This window comes from Cheilinus undulatus, linkage group 20 (assembly GCF_018320785.1).
Source record: "Cheilinus undulatus linkage group 20, ASM1832078v1, whole genome shotgun sequence".
Lineage (NCBI taxonomy): Eukaryota > Metazoa > Chordata > Actinopteri > Labriformes > Labridae > Cheilinus > Cheilinus undulatus.
Genome location: NC_054884.1, coordinates 32,494,627 through 32,508,674, shown reverse-complemented (window position 1 = coordinate 32,508,674; position 14,048 = coordinate 32,494,627). Strand labels below are relative to the sequence as shown.

At 40.2% G+C, this 14,048-nt stretch overlaps 1 protein-coding gene across 1 annotated transcript in view; it reads right to left on the bottom strand.

Annotated features, from left to right (window-relative positions):
* The window catches only part of sema4gb (sema domain, immunoglobulin domain (Ig), transmembrane domain (TM) and short cytoplasmic domain, (semaphorin) 4Gb), a 74,959-nt gene that overhangs the window by 51,095 nt on the left and 9,816 nt on the right, over nt 1–14,048 (bottom strand). Inside the window, exon 2 of the mRNA XM_041815242.1 lies at nt 12,091–12,382. Within this exon, the coding sequence (XP_041671176.1) occupies nt 12,091–12,232 (142 nt within the window). The 5' untranslated portion in view covers nt 12,233–12,382. The remainder of the gene's footprint in view (nt 1–12,090; nt 12,383–14,048) is intronic.

Here is a 14,048-nt window from a genome sequence, read left to right as displayed (position 1 = left end):
ATCAAAGGTGAGTGGTAAAACGTAGGTGAACATTTCAGTCCAACTCCGCCATCCTTTTTGACTGCTTGAAGCGATTTCCTCAGTGGAGGGTAAATCTAGTTAAGACTGTCCTTTGGTTTACAAACACCTCGTTCTTGTGTTTCTTTGACACTCGGCTGAGAGTGTAAACAGCGAGGTGTGGGGAAAATGACACTAACTGTTATTCTTTTAGACTGCTGCTGCTTGGCACTTAGTGGTGAATCAAACTGCTGTCTGTGTCAGTGGTCTCTTTAGATTTGGATCTATTTCACTCAAGTGCATTTGGGTCAATTCTCAGGACTGACATGATTGGATAGGCTTTGAGCTTATATTGTTATATATATATTGTTATATAATATTTATTTAAGTAGAAACCAAAAAAACAATCTATGAACTCTAATATTAATTGTTCTAGTAGATTGATCTAAGTTTCCAGTCTTTCAGGCTTTCTGTCCATCCTGATTATGGTCGGGACAATTACAGCTATATACTAACAACAGAACCCACTTAGTCCATCAGACATTGAAAATAACAAAATATAACCCTAATTCCAAAAAAGTTGGGGCGCTATGTAAAGTGTAAGTCAAAACAGAATTCTAAAGGACAAAACAAAAGGCTGGAGGAGTAAAAAAAAAAAAAAACACTGAAAGGAGCATTCTGCAGGTCAGTTACATGACTGGGCATAACAGGAGCATTTTAGAGAGGCAGAGTCTCTCAGAAGTAGAGATGGGCAGAGGCTCACTAATCTGTGAAACACTACTTTTAAAAATTATGGAACAATTCCAGAAAAATGTTTTTGTAATATTGTAAAAACTTTGAGTATCTCACCATCTAAGCTACAAAATTTCATCAACAGATTCAGAGAATCTGGACAAATCTCTGTGCGAAATCTCTGTCAAGACAGTTTGCTGTGCCACCCACAAATACAAGTTAGAGCTGTATCATGCAAAGAAGAACCCATATGTAAACACCATCCAGTAATTCCATTGTCTTCTCTGGGCCAAAGCTCATTTAAAATGGACTGAAGCAAAGTGGAAAACTGTTCTGTCGTCAGATGAATCAAAATTTGAAATTCTTTTTGGAAATCACGGACGCTGTGTCCTGCGGACTAAAGAGAAGAGCTTGTTTTCAGTGCACAGTCCAAAAGCCTGCATCTCTGATGGTATGCTGTTGCACAGGTGCCAATGGTGTGGACAGCTTAAACAACTAAAAAGGCACAATGTTCTGATATATGAGTTTATGAGATTTACAAATAATTCCATTCTTTTTTAGTTTACATTTTAGACAGCCCTCCAACTTTTTGGTATTTAGGGTTGAATGCAGTTATTTTTAATGTCTGATGGAGTAAGTGGGTTTTGTTTTGATCCAAGAAAATGGGTACTAAAGTGCCATCTTCCCTGGAATTAAAAGTTGTATACTATGTTATATTAGCCTGTCTGTTGTTAATAAATTGCTGTGGCTGGTCTTACCATAATCAGGATGGACTGAGAGTCTGAAAGAGAAGGAACTTTGGCCACACTAGAACAAATGAAATCTCATAAACCCATATTTTTCACAATAGAACATAACTTGTCAGAGGTGTAAACTGAGACATTTTACCATTTCAAGAAAAATATCAGCTCATTTTGAGTTTGATGGCAGCCACTTATCTCAAAAAAAGTTGGGATAAAAGTCTGTAAACATCTGGGAAGTGAGGAGACCAGTTGATGTAGTTTTGGGTGAAGAATGTTATCCCATTATTGCTGTAGGATTCTAGCTGCTCAACAGTCCTGGGGTTTCTTTGCCACATTTTTCCTTTTATAGAGCTTTAAATGTTTTCTACTGGTGAAAGGTCTGAACTGCAGGCAGGCCAGCTGAGCACTCTTCTACTGTGAAGCCATGCTATTGTGATGAATGCAGTATGTGGTTTAGCTTTGTCTTGCAGGAAAATGAAAGGCCTTTTCCTGAATATTCCTCTATTTACTTTTCAGCATCAATAGCACCTTTCCAGATGTGTAAACTGCCCATGCCACAGGCACTAATGTAACTCCATACCATCAGAGATGCAGGCTTTTGAACCGTACGCTGATAACAAGCTTGACAGCCACTACAGCCTCTGCAGCTTCCAAAAAGAATTTCAGATTTTGATTCATCTGACCACATAACAGTTTTCCATTTTGCCTCAGTCCATTCTATATGAGCTCTGGCCCAGAGAAGATGGCGACATTTCTGGATCATGTTTACATACAGCTTTTTCTTTGCATTTGTAGATGGCTATCCATATTGACAGACAATGATTTCTGGAAATGTTTGTGAGCCCATGCAGTGATTTCCTGTACAGAATCATATCTGTATGTAATGCTGTGCTGCCGGAGGGCCAAAAGATCATGAGCATCCAATATTGAGCTTCAGTCCTGTCCCTTGTGCACAGAGATTTCTCCAGATTCTCTGGATCTGTTGATGATATTATGTACAGCAGATGGTGGGACATTCATAGTTTTTACAATTTTCAGTGAAAAGCATTTTTTATGAATTTTTTTTTAGATGCAGTGTTACACAGATTGGTGAACCCCTGCACATTTTTACTTCTGAGAGACTCTGCTTCTCTAAAATGTCATGTTACTGACCTTTTGCCAGTTAACCTAATTAGCTGCAAAATGCTTTAGCACCACTTACTTTTCCAGCCTTATTTTGCCCCCTCCCTACTTTTTCTCAATGTGTTGCTGCCATTCATTTCAAAATGACCTAATATTTTTCAGAAAAAGGGGTAAAATGTGAGTTTATGAGATTTGAAAATCATTGCATTCTGTTAAGCTAGACTTTACACCACTTTTTTGGAATTGGTGCTGCAGAAATACAGTCCTTTTGTTGATAGCCTTGCTCGCCTCTCTAGTTTATAAAGAAGCCTTTTTTAAATTTTTAGCTTCTTTCATAACCAGCTAAAATCCTCACAGGGGCTTTAAAGAGAACTCTAAAATGAAAACGAATATTTGTGCGCAATCGTGTGGTTTTAAGTAATAGGAACGTGGTGGTCAAACGTGTGCTCAGCTCTTCATGAATGTCAGCCGCTTTCAGAGACTGCCTGCTAAGCATCATGTTTGAAAGACAGTTTTGAGTTTACTGCACATCTTATGACACAAACAAGATACCCTTTTCTTTGCTTGTGTCGGATCCAAAACTTTCAAGGGACTTTTTTACACCATGAAGACTGGTGGGATGAAAGCCAGCCAAGACTTTCATCTCAGGAAAGGAAGCCAGCTCCACACATACAACACACAAATACTCCCTGTGTTATTTCAGGTTTTGCTAGAAGCTTATCAGAGTTTTACCAAGAAGATCCTGTCAGACTCTCAAATCAGCACGATCAGATGGTGATGGCATCAAAGCAGCAAGGAGATCTTAGTGGATTCAAGTAAGGAAAGCATTCATTTTGTCACAGAATAGAATAAAAGAGTAGAGAAAGTGTATAAAGAAGTGGTGTCTAACAGTGCTGTCAACCAGCTCCAACACTCATTAAACATCTTCAGCCAAAGCAGCTGCGTTCAAGCATTTAAAGTGCATAAATAATCAATGTTTTCTGTGTTTATGCACAGCTGCCCAAGCTTTCTTTGAAGACAATAATAGACTTGGCTGCAAAGTAAACGGCTGACCGCCAATGACTTCTGTCCTCGTCGCTCTAATTACAATACTGGATGAAGAAAGGTCCTCATTTACAAGTTGACAGGGTTAATTACCGCCCTCACATAAACTCTCTGCCAACCAAAAGACCTCTTTTTGCCATCTCAGCTTCTCCCAGCAGCGACAGACAACTTACTATGCATCAATATTTCACGACAGCATTACTTCAGGTCTGGTGGCACACGCAGAAAAAGCAGAAGCAGATACCCAGCGGGTGAACAACCGAGTTCAGAGCACAGTCAGGCATTTATCCCACCTCTGGGAGGAAAAACAGCAACCCGGTCTCATAAACACACAAACAGGGCCTGTTTAGGAAAAATGACTCATCAAATGCGTAATATCACTATTAAAGAAACATGACTGGGTGGTAAAGTGAAACTAATGCTTATTCTCTTAGAGAATTTTACTGCAGTGATTTAGTTTTCTTTTTAAAAGAATAACCATAACTTTGATATCAAATAGTTATTTTTGCTCATATGTTTTCCCAGAAAACAAAGAGCCTTCATTTCCAATATCTTCTTCAGATTTTTCTTAAATTTGAATGAAGAAAAACTTCAGATTCAGATTCATGACATGATCTTAAGCTGCTGAATTATCCTCATAGCAAATGCCATGTCCTTGACCTGAAAGCTTAAGCATGTTTTTCCTGAATAGCATAGAGAAACGCCTCTTTCATGCCCATATAAGGACATAAGATTGCAGGGCAGTGTGCAAACACACAAGGCCCACAGAAGAGAAGAGATAAGGTGTCAATAATGTACACATTAAAATAAACCATAAAAAGTGGATGTTTGCTGTCAGAATTTAAACTAAAATAGGACGATTTAAATGCAAATTTGTAGTTGATATGAAATATGCTTGAAAAAATGTAAATCCGATGATATCACTTGTTCAGATAGTGCTGTAATTGAAAACGACATGCATCAGGCTGTAATGGGAAAATAATTTCATGCAAGATCAAACAAGTAAAAAGGTAAATGGTGGATTGGGGAGGCAATTTTTTTCAGAGTTAATACAATTTGACTGAAACCTTAATTAAGGGTTTTTATGTCAATTTTAGTTTATGATTTTGCACACAGAGTACTATGAAGTAAATTGTCCTTTACTGTGTAGAAATACAGCAGTAAAAGGATTCTGTGGCTCTTTCACTCATTGAAAAACAAAGAAAACACTGGGTCCATCCATCCTGACAGAGATCTTCATGTGGTTATTTGCAGCAGCTTGTGCATCACTGTGCTGTGCCAAATTGGAGCAAGACCGTGCAACTTTTTAATTCAGTCTCTGTTATGTCATTGTGAGTACAAATTTAGGCCTTTATCTCTCTGATTAGCCACATTTTTTTGGAAAGCTGAGTTCAATTTCACTAACCACACCCAGACCTGATTACTGCCAGACTTGTTGAATCAGGAAACAAATTAAATAGAACCTGTCAGACAAAGTTAAGTAGACTAGTAGATTTCAAAAAGCAACACAACATGCTGCCATCTGAAGAAACTCAAAAATTAGATTAGAAACAAAGTCAGTGACATCTATCAGTCTGGAAAAGGTTATAAAGCCATTTCTCAGGCTGTGGGACTCCAATGAAGCACAGGGAGAGCCATTATCCACAAATGGAGAAAACTTGTTGCAGTGGTGAACCTTCGCAGGAGTGGCCAGCCTACTCCAAGAGCACAACGACGACTCATTAAGGAGGTCATAAAAGAACCCTGGGTGACATCGAAAGACCTGCAGACCTCACTTGACTCAGTAAATGTGAGTGTAAATGATTCAACAATAAGAAAGACACTGGGCAAAAATGGCATCCATGGGAGAGCTCCAAGGCCAAAACCACTGCTGAGCATAAAGAACACAAAGGCTTGCCTCACATTTGACTAAAACATCTTGATGATCCCCATGACTTTTAGGAAAAAATTCTGTGGACTGATGAGGCAAAAGCTGGAGTTTTTGGAAGGTGTGTGCAGAAAAATATGAAATTTGGAAGTGGGCAAACACTTTTTCACAGCACTGTATAATGAGATGTCTATATGGAAAGCTGTGGCCTTAACATTAAAGAACTGGCATGAATGAAGCTGAAACAACTCACAGTTAAGAGGAAGTGCAGATAATTCTCCTTATAGGTGCCAACCCTTTACATCTACACAATAGTTCTATATAAACAACTACAGCTTTTTGTGATAAATGCAAATTCTAAGTATCACAACTGCTTATCTTCTTAAAATACAAAAATAAAAATGTCAGAACTGCAAGGCCTTGTAAACGGTAGTATGCTCTGTTCTTCTTTCTTCCATTTCTTTTCATTAAAGAGTGCAGGAAGGGATCTTGTGTCGTTTTCCTTCTTATAAATCATACCTCCGTCTAAAACATCTTGTCCTTGTACGCCCACTCATATAGGCCATCTGCACAGCATACTGTAAATTAATGAGTGTCCTTCCACCTCAGATGAGAGGCATAATATAAATCCTCCCACAGAGTCTCCCATAGGTAGTGACACCCACAGACAACATCTTCCTTTTTCTATTTACACTTCTGCACACACAGGCAGACAGCTCTTCTCTCTGCATGCCCTGTCAAGTGACATGTGTCACCACGGGGAAAGTGACGGAAGATTCATGTGAGCAGATTTTACATGATGTGACTACATGTATGCCCGAATAGCCCTCTGTACCCAACACCAATAAACTCCTTTGGCACACATGGACTCACAGACTGATGAAACTCATGCTGACACACGTGCACACCCTGCACTCTCACATGCACTCACATGCCTCCCCTCCCCTGATGGTTTGAAAGTAGGTCAAGGACAACTTTCTAGGAGGGCAAAGAGAAAAATAAAATCTGCGATGAGAGACTGACTCTGGCTGCGGCACAGAAAAGTGCCCACAGTAAGCAGAGTATGTATGATTTATGATCCGAGGCAGAGTCGGGCGCAGAGATGAGTAAATAAATAGCCAGAGGGATGACAGATAGAGGGAGGCTTTCAGAAAGGGCAATGAGATCTGTCTATGATTCACTAAAAAACTTACTTAATGAGGTCTTCATGCTGCCTCATTTAATAAGCCATTGAAGTAATTTAGTCCAGAATTTTCATTTAGTTTATTACTGCACTTTTCTAAGTGACTAGGGTTATTTAGAAAGTCAATGCCACTGTTGCCAAAAATGCTCAGACAGTCACAGCTAGTGATGGAGTTTATTATCGTCAAAAATCTTTCTTTTGAAACCTCTCCAAAACAGAAGTGTTTAAAAAGGATCACTGGACTTTATTGAGTCATTTTGTACTTGTACTCCTGCATCTTTCTTCAGTGGTGGGCTCAGAATGTTTGAGGGGCAGGGGTGACAAATTAATACCAGGCAACTTATGTTTCTTGCTTGGTCATTCTCTCTTTTACTGTCTTTCTTTAGCTTCATATGTCTTCTCCGTCTTTTTTGGTTCACTTACACTGGGCAACTTGTATCATGCTATGTACACTTGAGGTCCAAAGTCCAGTTGGTTTGACCAGTGTGAGTGCTCTGTGCCATGCTCAAGTACGGTACACTTCCTTGGCCCTGGCACAAATGACAAGGTCGGCTTTGGCTTGGTCCAAGTGCTCATGTGGCCCACTGGTGCACAACTTGGACTTCATATAAAATCACTACAACAGTTCCCCTTGACGATCACTTTAAACAGTCAGGAGTGTTATAGAACACATCTGGCCAAAAAGAATCAAAATGAACTTAGCACAGAAAGTAAGAAAATTATCATTTGAGGGATGAGCAGCAGAGCTGAGTGTGTGGGTTGCACCCATAAAAAATTGTCAAATCCTCTCTGCTAATGCCAAACAGCTTATTTTAGTGTTGCCAGAAGCGACTCTTGTTTGAGCTTCTGGTACTCCCGGATGTTGACAATCAGATGCCTGATTTGCAACTGTTATGTTCCCAAGAGTCCAGATTCAGCCTACGGCAGTTGGATCATAGGGTCAAAGTGTGGAGAAGATGCAGAGAATGCTATGCTGGTTGCTGCACCAAAACAGTAACATCTTTTGGTGCAAAAAGTGTGATGGTTTGGGGCTGCATCTTCCTCACTGGAAAAATGAGGCTTGTTAACAATGTAGTGAGATATCGAGATGAGACTCTGCAACCAGTGGCAATCCCACAGTCTGGGACTGAGCTCTATCCTCTAAGATGGTGACACCCCCACAGAGCACAGTTTATCAGACTACCTCCAGAATTCGGGCCTACCAGCAGTCCTGACCTCAACCCCATTAAACACTTGAGGGATCAGCTTAGGCATGCTACTTGTGCCAGAGTGACCAACACAACCACACTGGCTGACTTGAGACAAATCCTGATTGAAGAATGGGATGCAATCCCACAGCAGTGTGTGACCAGGCTGGTGACCAGCAACACCAAACAAGTCAAAGACAGAATAAGCTGTTTGGCATTGTCAGAGAAGATTTGGCAAATTTTTCATGGGTGTAACCTACATACTCAGCTCTGCTGCTCATCCCACGATTGCATGTTCCTTACAAATGTGGCATCATTTAAAAGGGAAATAAACAGGCTTTCCAACGGTATAAGATTTATTGCTAAGAAGCATTGTTACAATAAAAGAAATAATCTACCAAACCCAAATTTCCTTACTTTTTGTAGCAGGTTTATATGACGACATACGACAGACTCAGAGCAATGTAAGCGCAGGCCAGTGGGGGACTGGGAAGCGGAGACAAACTGGTTTCAGTACACTTCAAGGCAGCTGGGTTTAGAGTGAGTGTGCCATTAGCCTTAGATGTGATATCAAACATTTGAAAGCTGAAGGCTGCTGTGTAAACTACCAACACAGTGAGCTTCTCATCAAAGAGCTGTGGCCCAAGTTGCATACAAAGTTGTGAAAGCAGGCAACAGGGGTGTTATGTGGAAATAGGGTAGACACTAATGCCCCCACTGAAAGTCACTGTATTATTAAATTGACTTTAAAACTACTATTTAATATAAGGTTGCTTAAAATATGAGGAAAAATATCCCTTTAGATTTTCTGTCTTAGAATAATGAAACGTAAAGCCATGCACCAACAGCGAGGCTATTTGTAAGATTACCAATGTTTATATGTCAGTCTTTAATGCAACATTATAGCTTTTGTTTGTCTTGCCCTGAGCCTGACGTCAGAGCAAAATGTGTGAATATATTGATGGCAACTTTAGACGCAGCATCATATTCATTATTTGTGTTTTTCTTGCTGCTGCAGGGTCTGCCATAAATACTCTTCCTTAAATATTCCAAACAGCAAAACAAAATCTGTTGTCTGAGAAGCAAAACTTGGAGCCTGAAGGAGAAACATTCACACAATATTCACTCCTTCCAACTGACTGCAAACCAATATTCATCTTGGAAACATTTCCCCTCCAATTTGGATCACAGTGAAGTAACAAACAAACAAACACAAAAAGCCCAGCTTCTCCTCTGTCATATTCTCAGAGTGCTTGTGATTCAGACCGTAAAACATTACATCCTCCAATCACCACACAATCGTCTCACTGCAACACTCTCAATGGCTCTTATGACATTGCACAGGAGAGCTCGGCTGCCAACATGTTCACTCCATCCCTCCTCTAATAATACTCTTCCTCAGAGGGCTGAAGTGAGTGCGAGAGCGGTGAAGCGGCGGTAAGGAGAGCAAAGCCGTGCGATCAGTCTGCTGGTGCTGGGTTCCCCTTCTCGCTGCAGCTGCAGTGTTAGCCTCTGCCGCAGTGATGGGGAGCGAGGGAGGGGAAAGGTGAGGGGGGTAAGGTAAAGGAAGGAAGGTGCTGATGATGTGAGTAAATACTCGCTCTGAGCCAAAATAAACCGATTCAGCAGTATTTTCTGCACGGACACTCATCAGATCCACAGTGCTCTGGTTCTCTTTTTATGAGGGCCTCCTGTCTATTGTTTCATTAGGAGTGTTTGCTGAGCGTTGTGATCTAGGACAGGGCTTAAGAGAGACGATTAATAACTCTGTGCATGTAGGAGCTATCTTCAGGGCCAACTTTTGGAAACTGTGCCACTTCTTTAACGAGCAGGGGAGAAGGGAACCTGAGCGGCGTCAAATGAGGACAGGTGAGCATTCAGTGGGCTTTAAGCACGTGAGTCACTGCAGGTGTACATCTGGATCAGAGGTTACAACAGCCCTATAGGTATTCCTCATTTAAGTTCAGTTTGTGAGATGATCAAATCATCCTAAACTACAATTCCCATAATGCTTTGGGGGATGTAAACAGAATGAAGATCAAAGAGTCAGACTGTAAGCTACAAATCAAGTGGCAACATCTGTTGTTGAAAATAAAGCCAGTGCGGAAGCACAGAAAAACTGCAGTTCTTTGAGTGTCCACTAGAGGCTGGCTGCAGAAGCCCCAGGAATCACATACACACCACATATAAAAATGCCAGGTTGTACAGAAGAAATAAACCTGTTCAGAGCCAGGTTCAAAATGTGATTTTGGTCTGAACAGTTTGAGTCTTCATTGGCACATGATATACAGGGGTTTATTTTTCTATTACCACATCTGTTATGGTTTAAAAAGTTATCAATTAGTACAAAATTAACCCTGCTATTTTGTTATTTTTCTTTTGACAAAATAAAGCACTCAGAAAAAGTATACCATGCTCGTGTTTGGTATAATCTTTTTCGGCACTACCTCAACTTTAATAAATGAAAACTATATATTTTTTAAGTTTAATTTACTGTATTAGTTATAGGGCCCCCAAAAAAACAACACCCCACAAAAATTGTTTTTTTTTTTAGTGTTATCCAAAACAAAATATAGTCCTTTTTAAAATTAAATTACAATATGCTAAAATTATACCTGTGCCAGTCCTGTACAGCATGGCCCACTGTCCCCTATGTGTAACATTCATTTTTACATCAAATTAAAATGATCATATCTCTGTTTTACTTGGCCTATTGACATCAAACAAAAACTGAAAGAAAGTGATAGCATGGCAGTTCAAAAATAAAAGAGATAGCAATGCAAAATGTGACTCTGTTTTCATGCTGTCATGTGACAAAAGTTGGACATGATGAAATCACGCAGGTGTGATCATGGACCCCTAAGAGCTACAGGTGTGACTGATGCGACCACATGCTGACAGTGTAGCTGTTTCTCAGGAACTATTAGCATTAAGCAACGCAAACTTGTTAAAAACTAATGGTGTTAGAAAATATCGGTACACTATAATATCACAATATTTCATGGTGCAATACTGTATCATTATTTTAAAATGCTGTATCATTATTCTGTTAATCAATAATTAACTTTGTGCCCTGCGATTGAATGGCAACCAGTCCAGGGTATACCCTGCCTCTCGCCCAGTGAGAGCAATGATAGTCTCCAGCTCCCCACCAACCCGAACGGGATAAGTGAAGTGAAGTGATAAATGGATGGATGGAATAATGAACTTTGTTGATGCAGTCGTTTTGTGCTGTTATTTTAATCTCCAACCACTTGTTGGTAGCAGACATTCAGCTGTTTGACTCTCACCTCTTCTCCTCTGTTTAGACTAGATCATGTGAGCCTTCCAGCGTGAGCGAGCCTCATGCCTATCCAGCAAAGCAGCTTCTGCTGCATTCAAAGTGGATGTGTGGACTTGTTTTGGCTTTGCAAAACATTAAAGACAGCAATGATTCAAACAAGTCAAGTCATTTGCAAGATATGCCACACCAGAGTGAAATACTCCGACAGCATGACAACTCTGCAAGCTCACAGCTAAACACCATGGTAATAGCATTACAGCTAACGGCTAATGTGTAATGCGTGCCATTGTGTGTTGCGTAGACATAACCACACAATGTGGATGAAGGCATCCCACCACCTCCGTATGCAGTCTGATCTATTAAGTATCAAACCAGTTTTAGTATGCAGAGATGCATCCAAACAAAGCATTAAGGGTTTCCACTTGGTAACCAAATGTCCACCACAGATATAAATCCCTGTTATACTGGCTAAGAGTGAATACGCGGTACAGACTACACCCAGGATTTTTAGGCCTGGATTAGTTAACATGTTAGAAGATTTGCCAGACAAGTACAACTGTACAAAGACTGACTTTTTCCTAAATGGATTTTCTTGAAGATGACAAGTGAAGTTTTTTTAAGTCCAGAGAAAGTCCCAAACAGCTCAACTGCATCTATAATCTCTTTACTCAGCTACAACAGCAAAAAAATCTGTTACATAGGCAAAATCTGTGGGCCGACCTAACTTTAAATGGTTTTAGTGAAACAGCACACATCTTTTTCTTTCAACTCATATAAATAATGAGTGCCAAAATGCCCTGAGGGCTGAGCTATATGTGTGTGAGTGAGTGTATGAATGAGGTGGTTTAGTGTAAAGCCTTTCGAGTGTTTGTAAGAATATAAATGTGCACCTCATAGTTTAAATAGCGTCAGGGAATTTCTGTGTGGCTCACCTTTCATGAAGACAGTTGTCCTCGGAGTGACATCCAGGTCCAGGGATGGGCTGAAGGGGAAAGCCCACAGCTGTGACATCAGGGCGAAGAGCGTGAGGAACAGCAGGAGCAGCAGGGGCTGGACTGGCCTCTGGTCCTTCATGTTTAACAGGCACTCCTGGGTCCAAGGGCAGCCTGGACTGCACTCAATTTGTGGAAACACGCAAATCTGAGCTGGAGAAGTGAGTATTTGTAGGCCCAGTGGGAGGCAGAGGAATTATTAGATTATCCTTCTGATGAGAGCACGATCAATCTGTGCAGAGAAAGAGAAGAATATGTATAAAACAGACAGAAATTGTACTTTAAAGTCAATCCACACTAGATGTGTTAGGGTCTGTGGCTTGAGAGCAAAGGCTGCAAAAGACCGCTATTCAAAATCCTGCTTAGGTAAAAAAGGTGCACAAAGCATGGGGAAAAAGTTGAATTTAGAAGCACTCTTAATGAGCTATAGAAAAATGGCCCCTGCTACTACAATCATTGGAGCCCATCCTCAAAGCAGCAAAACCTATACAATAAAATAAAGGGGTCATTTCATGAATAATGGGGTGGAAAAGATTTAAAAACTCTCTGTATTCAAGTTTTCCTGAACTCATTAAAACTTTTTTGGTCAAAACTTTTCTCTAATGTTTGCTTTTTTGGGATATGAGACGCTACAGATGCTTTTACTGAGAAAATGTCTCTTTTGGTGTTACTGTAAGACAAAAGGAGTTTAATCATTGCAATACATAAAAAGAATAAGAAGATTGCAGTTTAAACTCTGAAATTGTTCTTGAAACATTTAAAAGCACAAGTATAAGTAACTCAAACTGAAAGATTAATATTTTTCAAGACCAATAATGCCACTTCGGCATGGGGCTCTTTTTTAACATAAAGAAAGTCAATCTTCATTTTTATTAAGATTTAACTCTGACTGATGGGACATCAGTGGTTTAAATTTAATCTGTGGCTCCTTTCCCAACTCCCTGTCCCCTATGCCTGACTCAGTTAACCATCCTGTCTCCTCAATAAAGACATGAAATGCTCCCCAAAAATCTTAACCATGTCTGGGAGCCATTGGAGCAAAGTGTTGCCACCATTTTCACTCTCATCCAATTTGTCCAGATCAGCTGCTGTCAAATAAGCACAACTGGAAGTTTTGGCTAAGCAGCGCTGTCTCTTTCTATCTCTTCATCCTCCTGGTGAGAAATTAAGATTTTTGTCAAATGCAATTTACAAAAAACTTTCATTTGGCACTTCAGAGACGCTAACAATCTTGAACAGACTTGTACTATTGACTATTGCGTTCATAATGAAAGTAACAGCCATCAGTAGACTGGCAGTGCAGTGATGCATTCAGTAATTTCAAATTTACAGTGATGTTGTTTTCTATATATCAGGGCTAATGGAATGTGTCTTAGCCAATCTAGCTACCTGGCTGACTCTGTCTTGATCAAGCACAGTTTTCTCGTCATTATAACAGCAGTACTACAAGCACATAAACGCATAAGTGTAGGAGATATCTGCACAAAGACAGTAGGAAGCAGACTTCACATCACTCAGTTTGCTCCAGCTGTCATCATGAGATAAAAGCTGTCTGGATACACAAGGTGTCTCACTGAGAGAACTCGTCACTTTGGCTAAGGCTGCGCCCTTTAAGTCAACAATTCGACCTATCAGTCAAGAAAGCAAAAATTCCACCTGCATTCTGTCAGTTCTCTCTGCACCTTTATTCTTTAGCTTTAAAGCAACATTATGTAGGAATATGCTTTGGGGTGCTTAGGCACCTACTGAAGCTCTCCGAGTGCTACCGAGCAGCAGGGATGTTCCGATCCCAATCACATGTATCGGATCGGGGCCAGTACTAAGCATTTTTAATTGATCGGCGATTGACAATTTGATCCACTCAGCCCAGCCGATCATTTACGTCAGTTGGTGTAAAT